The sequence below is a fragment of the Neohortaea acidophila genome (genome assembly GCF_010093505.1).
Source record: "Neohortaea acidophila strain CBS 113389 unplaced genomic scaffold BDY17scaffold_3, whole genome shotgun sequence".
Taxonomy (NCBI): Eukaryota; Fungi; Ascomycota; class Dothideomycetes; order Mycosphaerellales; family Teratosphaeriaceae; genus Neohortaea; species Neohortaea acidophila.
This window is the reverse complement of record NW_022985512.1, coordinates 1,776,714-1,794,613: the sequence shown is the minus strand read 5'-3', so window position 1 is coordinate 1,794,613 and position 17,900 is coordinate 1,776,714. Positions and strand designations below refer to the sequence as shown.

Below are 17,900 nucleotides of genomic sequence, written 5' to 3'. Positions count from 1 at the left end.
CAGCATAAACATCTACTATCGACGAAAGATCGGTGTGATGATGGTTCCAGTCCTCCTACTTCGTTCCTCCTCCAGTTCGGCTGTTTGATCCTCCTCCAACCATCATCGCGATGTCGGGGCCACAAGACTCCTCCAACCCGGACGTGCAGTCGCATCGGGCGTGCACACACTGTCGTAAGCGTGCCTGCATCCAAAAATAATAAGTCGCCGCTAACTTCTCCATCAAGACTCGCAGAAAGTCCGCTGTATACCGGATGAATCCAACCCAGATGCCTGCCAGAGATGTGTCCGTCTTGGAAGGTCGTGTGTCTTCAGCGCGCTGCAGAAGAGAAAGCAGCGCAAGCGCACTGACACTCGGGTGGCCGAGCTCGAGAGGGAGATGCGTTCAATGCGCGCCATGCTGAAGGTCAAAGGCGGCGCTTCTGCTTCGGAGCGTTCCTCTGAGCAGAATAAAGCTCCCGAAGCTCCACCAACGGCATCCCGCATCCCGCAGGCTGGAACGACGGACGGAATCAATGTCAGCGCCCCGATTTCGAACACTGCTGGCTCAATGTCCTCGTGCTCCTTGACTTCACGCCAACCGTTCACGGTAGAGCGGCAGAAATCAGACGGTGATCGTGACATCATTGATCGTGGCCTTATTTCTATCGCCACGGCAAAACTCTTGCTTGAAACATATCGAAGAGATTTGTATCCCCTGTTCCCTATGGTGGCAGTTCCGCAATACGTCACCGTGGAACAGATGCGACAGTCGCGACCGACCTTGTTTCTGACTATTGTCGCCGCGGCGGCGATGAAAGATCATTCCCACCTCTCCGCCGCTCTGGACAAAGAAATCCTACAAAACTACGCCACGAGAAGTCTCGTGCAGAGTGAAAAGTCGCTCCAATTGGTGCAATCGTTCCTACTCTCGGCGGTTTGGTATCACCCTCCCAAGAAATTCGAGCAGCTGAAGTACTACGAATACATTCACATGGCCGCTACAATGGCCATGGACATGGGCATTGGCACTCGCCCCGTACCACATCGGAGCCAATTTGGGCCAGGTAATGGTCGAGATGTCCATCACCTCGAGGATGCCAGGAACCCCGATCTCAGCATGTCGAATCGATCAGGCGATTTCGATATCGATACCGGCAGTCTGGAAAGCCGGCGGACCTTTGTATCTTGCTATTGCTTATGTACTGGCGTGTCCATCAATACCCGCAGGCCCAACATGCTTCGAAAAACATTCTACCTGAAAGAGTGCGTCGACTACATCGAGCAATGCCCAGACGCAGAGCCTGCGGACCGGAGGTTGGTAGCATGGGCACGACTCCTCATGATCTCCGACGAGATTGCCATCTCCTTCTCATATGACGACCCCGGCGGTATCGCATCCATCAGCGAGTTGAAGACGCAGATGATGCTCAAAGACTTCGGCAAGCGACTCGAGACTTGGCACCGAGAGGTCCCGGAAAACGACATGAGCCAGACTCTGCTGATGATCTACTGGTCAATGCGATTGTACTTGCATGAGGTTGCGCTGCATGTGGACCACTCGCCCGACGATTTCAATGCGCCCTTCCAAATGGGCACCATCCATCGGTGGCAGGGCGAGCCTGTGCCCACCGGAGTCCTCGCTGAAGCCGTGGCGGAGTGCATAACTTGCTGTCACAACGTCCTCACTACCTTCATCGATATGGATGCCGAAGCACTGCGAGCGTTGCCAATCCTCGGCTACGTGAGAATCTCTTTTGCGGCCTTTGTGCTCGCAAAGCTGTGTCTTTCCGCCAGCCATCCCGAAAGCCAGATTGCCAGAGTGCTGGATTGCGATGCTTTGCAAGCACAGAGTATCCTGGATCGGACAATCTGGCACGTCAAGGCAGCAGTCGGGACGACTGGCTGCAAAATACCGAGTATATTCCTGGCCCTATTGTTCAAATTGCGACAATGGTGTCTGAACCCGATGATGATCGAAGAGTCGAAGGAAAACATACTTGAGCCGGAAATACGTGACCGGGTAGTTGAAGATGACGAGGTCAGCCTCATGCGAGGCAAATCGCAACGTACCAATTCCGCGAACAGCGCCTCGCAATCGACCCCGGGCAGTAATACCAGCACCCATGCAGGCTCAGGAGAGTCCGAGCCATCCTACGATGAAACCCGGAGGGAGAGCGTGGCCAACACTCATTACATGCCACCCACCACCCTCAACCCGGAAAACCAGGTCACAAGTCTCCTCGACCCCGCAGACCAAATGGAGCTCGACCAGAATTTCTTCCAACTTTTCCAAGACATGGCAGGGTTCGACGATGTCAACGCCGCAGGTTACGAATCATGGGCACCGTCTGGCTTGTTTGGCGGGCGGAATGACTTCTACTTCCCGCCTCCGCTCGGAAATGGACAAGCACCCGTGCCTTGAAGCTGTGAGGATGACTTGATGCATACTTCCAGGCATCTAGGTCTAGGAGCGTCGCAGGTTTCTGGGTAGGGCTTCTCCAGCCGTGGATCGGCCGATGAGAGCGGCGAGACCGCATGCACCAGCTAGGGCGAAAGAAGTCTGCACACCCATCTACGCCGCCGCCACGACCGCAGCGGCATCCTTCTTATCCTTCCTCGCCCGATGCATGCTGAACCCCGCCGCCACCAAACTCGCCACCCACCCCAACCACAGCAACACCATATCCGCCCTGGCCAATCGACAGCGATGCTCGACGTCCGAAATGGCAAAGAAGCCGCATTGATAACGGTCCAGCTGCTGCCGCAGCACGCACCCGCCGCTAATGAGCGAATTGCCCCAGGTGGAGTACACGTTTCCGTCGCTGCAGTCGGCTCCATGAAGACCAATGGCCATCGCCTAGCATACCGCTCAGCTCCATTCCTCCTCCCAACCCAAGCAGGGGGGGGGGAAGACTCACCACCCCATCCACGAAGAAGAAAAGCGCAGCCATCAAATCCCACCCAATGACAAGATATCCCGCAATGGAAGTCGAGTGCAGCGCATGCAAGCCCAGCAGCGCCGTCAGGCAGCCGTAGGCGCCGACGAACGCGGCGTAGCCGTTGGTCGCGGGCGCGCGGTGGTAGTATTGCCAGCGGACGGCGTTGATGGAGAGCCCGAGGACGCAGGCGGCGAAGAGGAATTGGAGCAGGCGGAGGATGGTGGAGGATGTTTTGCCTAGCATGCTGATTTGCTTTGTTTGGATCGGAGAGGTTTGGCTGGCGGTTTTTTTGGTGAGGAGATGGCGCGTGGGTCGGTTGGTAGCAGGTGGTTGAGGAGAGCGGGTAAGATGTTGGAGGAGCAGAACGTTGTGGGGAGGTGTGAGGTTGGCTGGTGGAAACTCGCGAGATACAGGAGGGTAACGAAATCGGTCAGAATTCTGGGAAATTGCAATTCGTTGGCATTTTATTTTGGACGTGTCTATCCATCGTCCCTGCTTCATGTCATGGTGGAAAGCCCGACCACGACCAAGCGTGACTTCTCCACTCTAGACTTTTCCAATCCCACTCCCTTACGCCCGCTTCAGCGCCGGTGCCTTCATATTGATGTGAATCGTCTTGGGCTGCAAGTAAGCCTTGAGACCCTCGGGTCCACTCTCACGACCGATACCGCTCTGCTTGTAGCCGCCGAAGGGCGTCTGCGGGGATGTGTTGAAGGAGGAGTTGATGCCAACCGTACCGGCCTCGATCTTGCCAGCGACGCGGAGAGCACGAGCGATGTCGCCGGTGTAGATGGTCGCTGATCACGAAGCAAATCAGCAAAGCACATGATAAAAGCTGAAATGGGAACCAAACTTACATCCCAAACCATACGTAGTGTCATTCGCAAGCCGAATCGCCTCCTCCTCATCCTTGAACGTCTTGACGGAGATGACGGGCCCGAAAATCTCGTCGGTGTATACCTTGCTCTTCACATCCGGGGTGAGCAGCACGGTAGGCTGGACGTAGGCGCCCTTGTTGCCGATGCGCTCGCCGCCCACGAGCACCTGCACTCCCTCTTCCCGCGCGCCGTTGAGGAAGCCCATGACGCGCTCAAACTGCTTCTTGTCCGCCAGGGGCCCGAAAGCGGTGTCGTCGAGCGAGGGGTCGCCCATCTTTGTCGCGGCGTCTTCGAACGCCTTCTTCACTTTTTCGATGTATTGCGAAGCGATGTTCTCCTGCACGAGCACGCGCGAGGAGGCGAAGCAGACTTGGCCGGAGTTGCGCAGGAAACCGGTGGAGGTGAATTGCACGGCGTTGTCGAGCTCGGCGTCGTCGAAGATGAGGGCGGGCGACTTGCCGCCGAGTTCGAGCGAGACGATTTTGAGGTTGGATTTCGCGGCGGCAGCCATGACTGCGCGGCCAGCGGGCGCAGAGCCGGTGAAGGCGATCTTGGCGATATCCATGTGGCTCGCCAACAGGGAGCCCACGGGTCCTGCGCCGGTAATGATATTGATGACGCCCGGAGGGAAGCCGGCCTCGTTCAGCAAATCGCCATACGCGCAAGCAGCCAACGGCGATTTCTCGGATGTCTTGAGCACAAACGCATTGCCCGCCGCCATAGCCGGCGCCATCTTCCACGCCGCGAGGACGTGCGTGCCGTTCCACGCGCAAATGCCGGCGCACACGCCGAGCGGCTCGTACTGCACGATCTTGTAGGTGCCGTCCTCGTCAGGCGGGAAGGTCTCGCCGGAGACTTTGCCCGCGTAGCCGGCGTAGTAGCGCCAGAGGGCGGCGGGGCCCTTGATCATGAGGCGCGCGGTGGAAATGGGCTGGCCCATGGCAGCGGACTCGAGTTTGGCGAGCCGGTCGACGTCGCGCTCGAGCAGGTCGGCGAATTTGTTCATGATGGCTGCGCGCTTGTGGCCGGCTGTTTCGGCCCAGGCGCGTTGGGCGGCCCTGGAGGAGGGTTTGGGTTAGTCCAATGTCCTACGACCATGCCATGTGGGAGGGGGGGTCTACTTTGCTGCGGCAACGGCATCATCCACATCCTTTTCACTGGCGACGTGGACACTGTCCGTCACGAGCGAGTCGTCGTTGGGGTTGTAGATGGTGAGCTTCTCGCCGCCGCTGCCGGGGCGGTATTTGCCATTGATAAAGAGCTGGAATTCAGAAGCCATGATGAAGGATAGTAGGGAATGTGAATGGTGATGATGGAGATGGTATTGAGGATGAGAGAATGAAGAGAGTGTAGGAGAGGAGAGAAATAGTTTGGCAACACGTTCTTGACGGTTACGTCAACGGGAAAACAATTTGGGCCTCACTCGCCTTTGCGGGGCATGTGGTGAAATACCCAAGGTAATCGTGGAGAGTGACCGAGGAGGGGCAGGACAGACAGGCTGCTTGCCGCAGACACGTAGAGCCGCAGGACATGAAATACCGTGTCGCCGCCGCATGAGGAAACACGGCGATTTCTTGCGCAGGTGAGATGGATATCAGACTGAACAGTCGTTAAGGACATCAGAAGTAGGCAGTAGTAGGATGGAAGTCGTTTTTGCCGTCGTCTTGGTCATCAACAGGCCCGTCCAGACCGTTGCGGCCGTTTTCTCGGAGCGATTTGCGACGACGTGAGATCCCATCCCGCTAACCTCCGACGTTGACTGCCTCTTCCGGCCTAGTGTAACGGGGTCCCCCACGTCCGAAAGTCTAATCACAACCCCGGCGTCGCGTACCTTACATGCATGGGGCTGAGAAGGATGGAGGTTTATTGAATGCTCAGCTGTCAGCATGCATTGAAAATATCCTGTTTGCCACTGTGGATGCACGATCGTCGCGTAGGATGGTACGATGGAGGCGAGTGAATTGAATGAATCCATTGTAGTGATTACATTTCTATTACTTCACGGCTGGAAAAACGCGGCTCGATAGTTTCTCGCCACAACACACGCAACGTCTCGTCAACTCTTAGGATGTAGAGTTGGTCGTGGGAGCAGAGCAGTTGGTCGGCACGAAGACGCCCTGAAACAACAGATCGTTAGCAGACGGCTCTCATCCTACACAATCAGGCGTAGGAGTAACTTACAAGGTCGTACAGCCAAGCACCGCTGTTGAACTCGGAGTAGGCGGTCTGAATCTTCCAGTCGAACTCGCCGCTGGGGTTCCAGGTGTTGGGCACGGTCTCGAGGATGATGATGCCGCTGACCTGCTGCTCGGGCTGCACGCCCTTGCCGCCGTTGGCTGGGCCGCCGGGGCCAGGCTGCGAGACCCAGGTGAAGGCAACGGAGTCGCAAGCGGGGTAGGTCTTCTGGATGGTGAAGGGAATGGGCGCCTGGCCGCTCTGGCCCTTGATGAAGGCGGTACGGCCGCTGAAGGTCGGGCTGCCGAGCGCAATGGGGCCGTTGGGGCAGCCGTTGTTGATGAGCTCAATGACGCTGTCGGAGTAGTCGGTGAAGGTGGGCGTCATGGCGTGTTTGGCAAGGGTCTGGTTGAAGGGCAGGGCGATGAGATCGCGGAAGGCGGTCGCAAGGGCGACGCCGGTGTCGTAGGGCATGCAGCTGCTGCTCGAGCCGCCGTAGCTCTGGGGATGGGCCTCTACGCCACCGAGGGCGAGCAGGGAGAGGGTGGAGACGATTAGGCCGCGCATGGTTGGAGAGTTGGTGGGGTGGTGGAGAGGTTGGATGAGCGTTGCGGGAGAGAAGTAAGGCAAATGAAGGGATTAAATGTAGCGAGTGTAAAACGGTTGATGAGAAAGGGAACGAGAAACCCACAGGCGGACAGGCAGCGCCCTTTTATGAAAGAAAGCCAGCCAGAGCGGGCAAGCCAGCATGAAACGCCTCTTTTGGACCGAGAGAATTCCTAATGAGTTCCAAGGAAAAAAGGCAAAATCAAACCGTTGCCACCGCGCAGTACCTGTCCCCATCGGGATGGAGGGAGAGAGTGACGCCAAACGGGATGTCTTGGAAGGGCGGCGTGGGTGGCAGCGGGCCAAAAGTGGAAATATTGATTTTGGGCCCCGGCGGCCAATGGCGGCGCGCGGCACAGTTCATTGTGGACGGGTAGGCGCATGGGACGGGTAGGCGCATGGGACGGGTGCCGGGGGCTGCGTAAAATGGACCTTGCATGCAACCAAACTACCCACCTTGCCATGCGGACGAGGGCGAGCAGCAGGTGCGTCTGGTCGGTTGCTATTTTTGGGCCCTCGAGCAGGCAGCTTTTGCCTCTCGGCATATACGAAGGAGCAGGCAGCCAAGTAATAATCCTTCTCAGACGTGTGCCTTGCTGATGGATCCCAAGCGAGGAGGAGAGCGAGCGCGGGCGGCACTGCGGTCTCGGTGGCGGGAAACATGGGGGGTGTGCTGAAGGTTCGGGAAGTGTGAACATCACCCACGCGGTGGAAATGAGAGTGTTGTCAATCGCCGGGGCCGGGGGGTGCGCCAAGCCGGGGTGGATCGACGTCTAGCCAGGGCAGGCACGAGGCTTCCTGTCCCACCATCGCCCTGCTCATGCGAGGTAGATGGCACTCGAGCTACGGTTCGACGCACGACAGATTGACATTATGCTTCAAACCCCCCATCAACGAGTCAACTCCATCCTCAATCTCGGATGATCAGATCCCACCGTCTTGGATCCCAGCCTCATGACTCTGCCCAAGCCAAGCTTCGCGCGTGTTCCAAGATACCAAGATCTCCACCGCTGGGCCAGTGGGACGCATTTGCCAAAAACAATACTATTGTCGTCGTCACTATCCCCTTGGCTCCACGGACATTGCAATGCACATCGCGGTATCACGGCCGTAGCCCTGCCACCGCCGAGTCGACACCAAGCGGTCGCTGGTTGTCATCAAGAGAGATAGGGCCGCGGCGAGACAAGAGCCAATCTCCCCCATCGCGAAATTGTCGGCCAGCCTCGCCGCGCAGGGGACATGTCGGCACAAGGCTCAGGTAGCACCTGTCACACACGCAAAGTCTTAATCTCCTTTGACAATCACAAAGACGCGTTCACAGCATGCGCACTGTGCTGTACCTGCGTTCGGCGACGATCTGCTCCGCACACGCACACACAAGTCCCCCTCGTCCGCCCGCGGCCCCAGATTTCCTTGAGATACGAGCTTTTAGCGCACGTTGAACGCCAAACGCCCTAGTCCAGTTCACGGGATCTTTTCAAGCCCGTCGCGCTTTTTTGCCCAACCCACAAACACGGCAATTTGCATTCGGGTGTTCGTATTGGCTGGGGTGAGCCTGCAACGGCCGCCCATACACACACCCCCCCTGCAGATCTTGCACTGTACTGTGTATGTATCTCGATTTCACCACCCTGCCCGCCCGTTGTACAAGGAGCACCCCGGCTTCCGCAAAAACCCACCTGGCGCACGGCCGATCAGGCCAGATGCATACAGTCGTGGCGTTAGGTGTACAGCACCCGCATGTTACACGCATTGTTCCTTTCATCAAGCCATCCGGTAGAAGCCGATATAATGCCCCGGACAACCCCCTACGCTCATGCACTCTCCCGTCGACGACCAAGTTTTTGTCTCCCATGCATCGGACGCCCGAAAGTCGTTCTGCGCGCTTCCCGTTCGTCGCTCCGGCTGACCCTCCAAACGCTTCCCGCGGGAGATCTGTCAGCAACGAGAATCGAGCTGAAACGCCTTCATTTCCGCCTGCTGATCTCCGCCGTTGGCTGGCCTCATCTCGGCGCGATGATTCAGCGTCGTTGTAAGACGTGCTGATCACCTTTTGTTCCGAGACTGAATCATGCCACTTGGCTGACATGTTGATCCACGGCCAGCTGTGACCGCTGGAACGGATGGAATAATGAATGAGGAAGATAAGAACTGCTGCAGATCATCAAAGTTGATATGCGGTCCGAGGTGAGAAGTTACGGTTGGCTCGCCCCTTTGCGGAAAAGCAATGGAAGTCCGTTGTAAGACGAGGGGAAGCGTGTGACACAAACGGAAACAATGAAATCGTCGGCGCGGTGAGGCGTGAAACGTGAGTGAAGTTATTAGACATATGCCGTCGTTCGTAAGGTCCATGATGAGGAGGATGCTTCTAACGTGAAGGCACTCATTGGCCATGAAGGGATGCTGCCAGGAGTTAGCTCTCGTCAAAGTTGTAAGGCGGGTGAACTGTCTGCTCCTGATGAAGGCGGGGGCCTACTCACATCGACGCGTTGAGATGCTCGCCAGAAAAACCGAAAACAACATCCCTTCGTTAAACCATGTTGGAGTAGAATCGAATACCCATGCATGACATGCCTCTTCCCGCGCGTTCCCACCCATGCCTCAGTTTCAATGAAAATGCTCGCTTCCATTCTTGAAATCCGACTCGCCTCGTCAATCGTTGATTACCATCCCCCCCGGCCGCACTACCTATTGCTCACATACTTCTTGGCCATGTTCATCACCACAGGCGTCAAGATGGGCGCCAGCGTTCCGTAATGCCTCTGCGCCTGCTGAACCAAAGGCCCAACATCAAAGCCGCCAATCTTCATCTCCTTTGGCACACTGCTGTTGCGTCTGCGATCGCGGTCACGATCGCTCCGCCTGCCATCTCGGTCGTACTTGTCACTCCTGCGGCTGCGTCGGTCGTCGTAATCGCTGTCTTCGTCGCTGTAGCGGCGGCGGGATCGATCGCGTCTGCGGTCTGCTCCGTACTTGTCGCCGTCACGGTCGCGGTCTCGGTCGCGAGGAGGATCTCGGGCTCGATCCTTATCTCCGCGCCGATAGCTGTCCTTGTCCCTGTCATCCCTTTCGTCTCGACGTCGTCTGTCGGAGCGGCCGTAATCGTCATCTCGGTCATCATCATGGCGGTCTCGATCGCGATCCCTCCTGTCGCGAGTAGAACGAGACGGCGGAGGGCGTCTGCGATCGTCATCATCGTCATTGTCGTCATATCTGTCTCGGTCTCGATCTCGCCGCGAGGATCCGGATTTGGGGAGTTGGGGGCGACGCTCGCCGTTCGAGCGCCTCACGGCGGGTACGGGCTCGGAGCCATACTCCACGTCCGGGTGATCTTTCCTTCGCGACGAGCGGGGTGGCGGGTCGTCATCGTAGTAATCGTCACCACGGTCGCGTCTGCTGCTTCGAGGGGGCCGGCCGCTTCCACGATCGGCGTATGGATCTCCACGCCGAGGGGCAGGACCACCTCGAGGGTCATCACCAGGCGGCGGGCCTCGAGCACCATCACCAGATGGGGGGTATCTCCTCGACCTCCTGCGATCATCTGGTTCGCGATAGGCGTCAGCACTGTTTTGCGAAGGTGCCGGCGGCTGGCGGACGCTGGGATTCGCATCGTATGGAGGCGGCGGACGGGCACGCTTCAGCTGCTCGCCCTCCTCGCTTTCATAGCCGTCGCGCTTGTCGCGGAACTGCCTGTGGCGCGGCTTGTTCTTCGCCTCGAGATCAGGCGCGGTGGAGCCGAGATACGAAGCCTCGTCGGGAAACTCGGGCTTGAGGTGGGAGGGCACTCGACCTTGGCCGGAGCCGCTCTTCAAGGCGCTCGGGCGGCGGCTCTGCTCGCCTAGGGGCGGTGGAGGGACGACGGGGTCTGGCATACCTTGGGGAGGGAGGCCACCGGAGGGCGCGGGAGGGTATGGGCCGCGGCCGTTGGAGGTGGGAGCGTCGTAGTCGTTTCTGCTGGAGGGAGGGTAGGAGGGTCCGGGTGGTCCGCCGCGGAGCTCGGCGTCGCGTTCCTGCCGCCACTTGCGGCGCGCGCCATCATCGCTCGTCTGGTCCGACATATTTGGCAGATGGGAGGAGGGAGTGATGGGCGGAGGAAGGTGAGGAGGGGAGGGAGAGGCGGGGAGAAGGTGCAATTTCCCTTCTTGTGCCCTGCTGAGACTGGAGCTATCGCTGCTGGGGAAAGTGGCGCAGGTGATTGCTGGTTGGGGCGGCGAGCGTCATGTGGCGCAGGCGGCCTGACCGACCTCACGCAGCTTTGCTGAGGACGAGTCCAACTTCTTGGGGTTGATGCAAGAAATTTACTGACCGTCATGCGTGCTTGTGATAGCAGCTTAACCAGCCCCGTTGTGCAACCTGCATGAATCTTATGCGTGTCACCTCTTCCGTCAGGATCCGACGGCACTCTGGCCGTCATCTTCCTCACAGCCTTACTTCATCCTCCTTCATGCTGGCGCTGTATCACGAATCGTTGATACGCCATTCCATCGAGACCTGTGTCTACGTGTACAGTGATTACGGGAGTGTTCCCCGGGCAAAGAACTGAGGCACTCATCACGAGATCACGGCATTCGATCACACGAGTACGCGCGAGGCCGCTCTGCACAGGTTAATCGAGTCGGACGACGCTCCAACGGAGGGTGAATGATATGTACGCATGCTCCATGTAGCTCACTCATTTTCTCTACTTCACTTCTCGTCCTCTACTGGCTCGACAAGGCGACCGTGCCCGTCCGCACCCTCATCGCTGTTCCCCTTCACCCTCCAGCGCACTCTTCGCACTCTTCGTCTTGCCTCCTCCTTTCTTCTGCTCCCTAGCGATTGCTGCGTCCCGACGCTTCTGCAGCTCCTCACGCTCACGCTGAATGATGACGTCCTCCGTCAGCTCACGGTGGGCCAGGACTTCGGCGCGAACGCCCGCCGCCTTTGCTTTTTGGCCCTTCGCATGCTTTTCCGGCGAGCTGATCAGCTCGCGTGCTTCCTTTATGTTGTCTTCGCGCACGCGCGCAGCAGCACGGAGTTCCGGTCGGTTCGCCGCATAACGCGGGTTTTGCTAGGCATTCTTCCTCTGCTTCCTCTCCTTGTTACGCTGAATAGCTTGCTCGTCGCCCGCCTCGATCGCCTGCCGACGCTTCGCTTCGCGAACGCGGTCGGCAGCGCAGATTTCTTCTTGCTTCTCCGCATATCGTTCACGCTGCTTCTCATTCCGCTTCACCTTCTTCTCTGGTTCGCGCCGCTTCTCGTTCCTCTTTCGCTTCCTCTCCGCCTCACGCTGGATTTCCTCTTCGTCCCCAGCTTCGATTGCCTGCTGACGTCGTTCGTTGCGTCGATGCTGCCGCTCCAAGTCTGCCGCCTGGTTCGCGCGCTGATGCAGGATAGAGCGCCGGTGGGCAGGCTCCAGAGTAGCCAAGGTCTCATCATCGAACTTTCTCCCGCCCTTGTTCCGGGGGCGCTCTGGTTCTCGCGTTTCTTGCGAGGAGGAAGCCATCGTGTTCTCCAATTGTCATCAAAGCTTTGCTTGGGTATTGTCCGCTGAGGCTTTCGCCAGAGGAAGTGAAAGTGTGTAGGCTCCCTCTTGGATAATCGTCAAGCCGGCAGAAACTGCTGTTCTGAAGGTAAGAAAAGGTGTTTGTGCAGCGTCGAGAGTGAGGAGTATAACAAATAGGCCAGCTCCGTGAATGAGCGTCAGTGACTGGCGCCAACGTGGTCAGCTGCACCGTCGCCTAGCATGTGTAGCAAATCCATCCACTGCGACGTGCACTGTTGTCCGAGCAAAACTGGAGCCGAGTGACACTATGATAGCATTACATAGGGAATACCTGACAGCTTCAACCACTCGGCGCAAGAATCTTATTCATCATTATCGTTCAGCACGAGGGCCAGGAAGCCCAACGCACTGGAGCTTCGCGGGCGACCATGCGAACTTGGAGCGGCTGTTTGTCCCCGCTCAGCTCCATCAACTTCGGCGGGAGGATCGTCCAGCGTCCGAAGTGCAGAGTTGCTCGAAGACGCCTGCGCAACGCCTTGCTGTGTCATGCTTCTGGCCACGCTGTTATCGAGCAACTCCAGGTCTTCCAATCCCGCATCACTGTCGTCGAACAAGCGAGAACCATGCTCTCGCGAGACACTGTCATCTGGTGAAAGAGGATTTTTTCCATGTGAGCCACCTTGTCGTTCTAGATCTCCATCTAGCGTAGCCTCCGCACTCTTCGCCTGTTCTCTTTTCTTCGCATCACGTCTCTGCGCATAGCGCGCACGCTGCATCTCGTTCGTCTTTCGCCTCCTGTCCGCGTCCCGCCGAATTTCCACTTCGTCTCCAGCCTCGATCGCCCGTCGACGTTGTTCCTCGAGCCGACGCTTCTGCTCAATTCGCCCGGGATCTGCCTGTTTCTCCCGTTGGTGAAGTATAGCGTTTCGGTGCGCAGGTCTTAGAACTGCCAAGGTCGCGTCATCGATTTTTGACCCTTGCCTGGTCAATACGCCCTCGGTTCGATTGCTCCGTCGCTTGGTTGGCGTGGATTTGTCGGAGCCTTCCGTTGGATCGTGGTCACAGTCGTTATCATGCACGGGTTTCTCCCCGATCCATACTCCGGTTCTGGCGTCTGACGCACTTCCCGGAGTCTGGACCTTGCGCCAGCTCAAAGGCATGTCGTTGTCGGCGCCTTCCATTTGATCTTGGTCGTAGATAGCTTGGAGAATCCGAGTCGAAGCTTCTGTCTGCCAGGGAGAAAGTGCGTGGGTTCTGTTTCGGGTGGTCGTTGGGTCATAAAGACTTTATAACCATGTGAAGTTGGAAACGTATGTATAGAGTTGTGCAGGGAGGACGTATAGCAAACATCCCGGCTCCACGTACCTCAGCATCGCGAGAGAATTCCGTTGTAGCGCGGTGGACTGATGCCATGGTGATATTGAATGAAGAATACTTGACAGCTGTTGCGGAACAAAGCCAGGAGTCCAGCGAGGGATGGAATAACTGTATCTATTCGCGGAAGCCATCTGCAGCAAACAATCAGTTCACAAGATTCAGAGTCACAGCGCCACAGTGTACGACCTACATCTGTATGACCGGGCCAGCGCATACATCATCCAGCGGAGCGAGTACCACGAAGTCGCTGGTCCTGCGTTCCAATCGTGATGCCGTGTAGTGATCGATGAAGCCATCTACTAGAGATCAGCAAACAATTCATGAGAGGGTTCACACCCCACGTGCTACCCACCAGCATCACCAGATACTGCCACCAACCAATCCGTATCTAATACCAATGATTGCAGCCCAATCGAGCGCTACAGTCCAACGAGAGGTAAAGATCGACTTTTCCAACAAGCGGCCAGAGAAAGGCCATTCCTCCGCTCACCCCTTCTTCCCCTTCCCCAAAGCCTTCTCACTACTCTCAAAAGCCTTATCCAGCTTCGCCAGCGCCTCCGCCTTCTGCCGACTCGTCACCAGCTTCTCGCCCAGCGGCAAATCGCGCAGCGCATTCTGCATCAACTCCGCCGCCTTCTCGGCCGTCAACCCGGACACACTACTAAACTCCGCGAGCGACTTTTCAAGGCTGGCGGTGGCGGCGGTGGCGGCGGCGGGGAGCTGTGGGCGCGGGGGTTGGATGGTGGAGGGGGGAGGTGCGGCGGGTTTGTCTTTCCGTCGGAGGCCCACTTGGCCTTTGCTGTCCATGAAGGTTTCGTAGCCGTTGGTGTCGAGGACTTCGCGGGGGACGGAGATGGCATCGGCGGATTGGAGGAGGCCGGCGCTGGCGCTGGCGCTGCGAGCTTGGGTGCCGTAGCCGCGCGCCATGTTGCGGATGACTTCGATGTTCTGGTCGTTGCCTTCGACGGCGAAGCGCAGACACATGATGGCATGCTCGCGTATGTAGGGGTTGTGTTCGTCAGGTTTGCAGCAACTTACGAGTGCCTCTAGACCGCCGCATTGACGCACTTGATCTTGGACTTGCTTGTTCTTCCAGATCAACGAGCTGAGCACGAGGACTGTGAGTTTCTTGAGGTTGCGCCACTCAAAATCGGAGGGCTCGTCTTGGTCGTGGACGGTGGTGGGGACTATTGGATCTTCTGGATATGCGAGGGGTGTCTCGGCTTCGAAGATCTGACCGGATGCACTTGATGGTAGGGGTGGGAGGGCAGAGTCGTCTAGCTCGAATGGACGGTCGACAGAGACAGTCGGCATCGTTGCCGCGTCTGCGGAGAGGCTTCTCTGCGGCAAAGCCGGAGGCGCCATGCGTTTCGACACCTGGGCCATGGAGCTGACCATCTTCGGGATGCCGCCTTCTAGCTCTCGCAAGAGAGTTACCAATTCGGAAGCCATTTCCCAATTGGCAAGAATCTTCTTCCACGAGAATCTTTCACCCAGCTCCTTGTCCATGTCCGCAGGCATGCGCCCGCCGACCTGCTCCTCGGCCAGAACAGCAAAGAACTCGAGGAATTGGTAGACACCTTCGTACATCCTTTCCATATCCCACAAGTTGAGCGGGAAATCGTCGGGGCTTGCTCTCCCTTTATGGATCTGACCTTGTAGAAAGATCAGAGCACATGTTTGGGGAATGATGTGTTGGCGGAACTCCGTAAAGACGAAATTGAGAATGTGCAGTTCGACTTTGCCGGGTGGTGGAGGCGGTACAGTGACTGTGATGCTTTCCTTGTTGGGTATTTGCTGCATCTCCTTGGTCCCGGAGTTGCGTTCCCGAAAGATGCAAGTAAGCAATTTCATAATGACAGCCTGCGCAGGAGAGATGATGTCCTTGCTGCGACTGCGGTCGCGAAAGGCGTGGTAGGCGTACGGCATGAGTCCATTCTTGAGGATGGACTCCATCACTTTGACCATGAATTTGAAGTACAGCTCGCCTTCTCGAAGGTCCCATGCTGCCACGAAGATAAGAAGTTCGCGAAGTAGGTTTCGTCCGGCAGTTTGAGAAAGCAGGAGATGTGTGCGAAGCGTGCGCAGTGAGTTGGGAGTGTAGTCGACCGCCGAATCCTTCTGCGGCGGCAAATCGTCCTTCGGATCGGGGACAATGGCGCTCATGACCAGCATCGGCAGGGTTTCGATTTCGTTCGGTCCTAGAATTAGAGGCACGTCGGTCAACAGACCTCTTCCGTCCTCACTGGAAGCAGGATAATCGTCATCATCGTCCTCTTCACTCCCTTCTTCCTCCTCTTCCTCCTCCTCGCTACCCAGACTATCGGTGGCAAAGGCATCAGACAGGCTCTGCGCACTTCTCCGTCTTCTATTCTGCTCAGGTGATGGGGAGTGTCTGGAAGAATCCTCGCCCGCAGCAAGATCCTCGCGGGCATAGCCTTCCAGCTTCTTCATCAGTTCCGCCTTTCCATTCTCAAGGACTTTGACGCCAGTCTCGGCAGTGACATTCATGCGGAGATCTTCAATCTCCACCGGAGTCTTGGACGCTTCTGCCGTACGAAATTGCCGCAGGGAGTTCAAGCCTTCGGAAATCGTCCTACAAGTGTCCGTATCGCCGCTCGCCAGTGCAGCTTCCCATTCCGCTCTATACCTCTCCGTCAATTGATCCACGATGGTCTTGATCTTATCTTCGAAAGTCTCCCCATGAACTGGAGATGTCGGTTGCGCAGGAGTTCCTGTTGAGGGTTCCGAAGCATTTTGCTCTGCAGGAGGATCTGGACTTGGAGCAAGCATCTTCTCTTCAAAAGCTTCCAGTGCGCGGGTGTAGTTCACATATGCTTGATTGAACTGGGCCTGCCAGTACTCCCACATCATCTTCTCACTTCGATTCTCCTTCGCCCTCTCCTCCTCCCATAAAGTCGGCATGGCGCGATGAATCTCTCCCAAAGAAGGACTGCGCGCATGTTCTTGCTGATATATCGAGAGGACAGTAGCATGGCGAAGATGGGTGAAGTACGCATAGCCGTTCGGCACGAAGCTATTCTTCTTGACCAAAGCATTGATTTGTGGAGGCAAAGGCTTGAAGGTTTGGCCTCGTTCTTTGTAGATGGGAATGGCAGCTTCGCACTCCAGCGGAGACACGCGTGAGTTGCCATCCGTGCCATAAGCTAGCAAGATGTCCTGTCCAGTGACGGGTGGAGTAGGCCTTGCGGGGAGCACTTTCCCAACTGCTGGCTCGCTTTGTTCTGTCGGAGGAGACTGCTCGGGGCCTTGCGACCGGTGGTCCAGACCGTATAGATCCACTCCACCGTCGAACAAAGATACCCACAGCGCGAGCTGGCGCTCCTCGTTGCGCACGGAGAAATTGTTCAGGAATTGCAGGCTGGTGATGAGCAGCTTCTTGTAGGCGTTGACGATCCACTGCCATTTCTCCTCTTCCCCTGTCCCTGAATCCCCATCATAACCACGAGCGGTAACTCGGACACAGCAGTTGATGAGTCGGAAGACCTCGTAGTCCACGGTGTGCTCTGCCGCCAAGTCTTGCGCCGTTGCACCGACCGTCATGAGATTGCGCATGATGCTGATGAAGTCGTTGAGTCGATCCAGATCGCGCCATAGTCCTGGATAGTTGGCAGCGATCAAGGCGCCGCTCGTGCTCTCATAGTCCACGCTGCTCGGATCCCAGACGCTAAAACTCCTCCGCTCGAGACTCGGCACAGCAGCTCTTAATAGGAGGACGAGTTCGGCCCAGAACTTGCCATCGCCGCCGATTGCTAGTCGAACTGCCTTGATCTGGCCTGTAGTCTTCAAAGTCTCTTTGCACACCTTCTTGTCGAGCAGATCGAGCGTGCTGGGCTGGAGGTAGGTGGGGGATTTGAAGTGGATGGTGTAGGGAGGGAGGGCGAGGCGGATGAAGACGCTGTGTGCGCGCGCCAGCCTGGCTTCATCCTGCTCGTCCCGAGCCATGATGTGCTCAGTGAAGCTGGTGCTGACCGACGAGCGGCCGCATGGTTATGAATTGAAGTGTGGTGTGGTGTGTGTATAGGTTGTGAGCAGCACAAGACTCGGATCTCGAAGTCTTTGTCATCCGGGGCGGGTGCAGTAGCGTCCGCAGAGCCGCATGGGCCGGTGCTCTTGCAGTTCCGCCGTCCACGTCGCGCTCGCACCTTCCTCTTCTCTTCATGTCGAATGCTAGATGTTGCACTCAATTCTCGCAAGGGCACGTGTATCTAGATCTTGCGACACCTTCCTCTTCGCCGTTTAAATGCCTCTAAACCCCCACGATGCCGCTGTCCTTGATAACACAAATGCCAAGCGAAAGCCTCGTCCCGATGGCGGGGTCTGCAGCTTTTCTCCCAACCCTGCAGCTTCGCCTAAATTTTGATGAACAACACCACAACCTCATCCAATGGTAAGAGTTCCATTGACCGCAACCCTCCTCACAGTCTCCCTCCTCGT

At 57.2% G+C, this 17,900-nt stretch overlaps 9 protein-coding genes across 9 annotated transcripts; 2 read left to right on the top strand and 7 right to left on the bottom strand.

Moving 5' to 3' along the window:
- Positions 1-110: 110 nt before the first annotated feature.
- BDY17DRAFT_248129 (uncharacterized protein) lies at positions 111-2,404 on the top strand (the record flags this gene model as incomplete). The annotated part of the gene is made up of 2 exons (XM_033730880.1): positions 111-174; positions 228-2,404. 2 exons carry the CDS (start codon positions 111-113, stop codon positions 2,402-2,404), a joined length of 2,241 nt encoding a protein of 746 aa, XP_033592248.1.
- Positions 2,405-2,554: 150 nt separating this feature from the next.
- On the bottom strand, positions 2,555-3,164 carry BDY17DRAFT_322501 (marvel domain-containing protein; the record flags this gene model as incomplete). Its single annotated transcript, XM_033736816.1, has 2 exons — positions 2,555-2,839; positions 2,901-3,164. 2 exons carry the CDS (start codon positions 3,162-3,164, stop codon positions 2,555-2,557), a joined length of 549 nt encoding a protein of 182 aa, XP_033592247.1.
- A 238-nt stretch (positions 3,165-3,402) lies between these two features.
- BDY17DRAFT_294072 (aldehyde dehydrogenase domain-containing protein) lies at positions 3,403-4,942 on the bottom strand. Its single transcript, XM_033733083.1, has 2 exons — positions 3,779-4,942; positions 3,403-3,718 (listed from the first exon to the last, which is right to left on the bottom strand). Exons 1-2 carry the CDS (start codon positions 4,803-4,805, stop codon positions 3,492-3,494), a joined length of 1,254 nt encoding a protein of 417 aa, XP_033592246.1. The 5' UTR covers positions 4,806-4,942; the 3' UTR covers positions 3,403-3,491.
- A 528-nt stretch (positions 4,943-5,470) lies between these two features.
- Positions 5,471-6,631, bottom strand: BDY17DRAFT_109950 (uncharacterized protein). The gene is made up of 2 exons (XM_033729192.1): positions 5,981-6,631; positions 5,471-5,916 (listed from the first exon to the last, which is right to left on the bottom strand). Exons 1-2 carry the CDS (start codon positions 6,539-6,541, stop codon positions 5,863-5,865), a joined length of 615 nt encoding a protein of 204 aa, XP_033592245.1. The 5' UTR covers positions 6,542-6,631; the 3' UTR covers positions 5,471-5,862.
- Positions 6,632-7,949: 1,318 nt separating this feature from the next.
- Positions 7,950-8,972, bottom strand: BDY17DRAFT_109918 (uncharacterized protein). The gene has a single exon (XM_033729191.1). It carries the CDS (start codon positions 8,667-8,669, stop codon positions 8,058-8,060), a length of 612 nt encoding a protein of 203 aa, XP_033592244.1. The 5' UTR covers positions 8,670-8,972; the 3' UTR covers positions 7,950-8,057.
- Positions 8,973-9,264: 292 nt separating this feature from the next.
- Positions 9,265-10,638, bottom strand: BDY17DRAFT_322498 (uncharacterized protein; the record flags this gene model as incomplete). Its single annotated transcript, XM_033736815.1, has 1 exon — positions 9,265-10,638. One exon carries the CDS (start codon positions 10,636-10,638, stop codon positions 9,265-9,267), a length of 1,374 nt encoding a protein of 457 aa, XP_033592243.1.
- A 476-nt stretch (positions 10,639-11,114) lies between these two features.
- BDY17DRAFT_109876 (uncharacterized protein) lies at positions 11,115-12,270 on the top strand. Its single transcript, XM_033729189.1, has one exon. It carries the CDS (start codon positions 11,235-11,237, stop codon positions 12,111-12,113), a length of 879 nt encoding a protein of 292 aa, XP_033592242.1. The 5' UTR covers positions 11,115-11,234; the 3' UTR covers positions 12,114-12,270.
- On the bottom strand, positions 12,271-13,820 carry BDY17DRAFT_109885 (uncharacterized protein). The gene is made up of 4 exons (XM_033729190.1): positions 13,795-13,820; positions 13,633-13,738; positions 13,431-13,573; positions 12,271-13,349 (listed from the first exon to the last, which is right to left on the bottom strand). The coding sequence occupies exons 2-4, from the start codon at positions 13,654-13,656 to the stop codon at positions 12,428-12,430; spliced, it is 1,089 nt and encodes a 362-aa protein (XP_033592241.1). The 5' UTR covers positions 13,657-13,738; positions 13,795-13,820; the 3' UTR covers positions 12,271-12,427.
- On the bottom strand, positions 13,558-17,481 carry BDY17DRAFT_109874 (uncharacterized protein). The gene is made up of 2 exons (XM_033729188.1): positions 13,633-17,481; positions 13,558-13,573 (listed from the first exon to the last, which is right to left on the bottom strand). Exon 1 carries the CDS (start codon positions 17,406-17,408, stop codon positions 13,929-13,931), a length of 3,480 nt encoding a protein of 1,159 aa, XP_033592240.1. The 5' UTR covers positions 17,409-17,481; the 3' UTR covers positions 13,558-13,573; positions 13,633-13,928.
- Between the last annotated feature and the right edge of the window lie 419 nt (positions 17,482-17,900).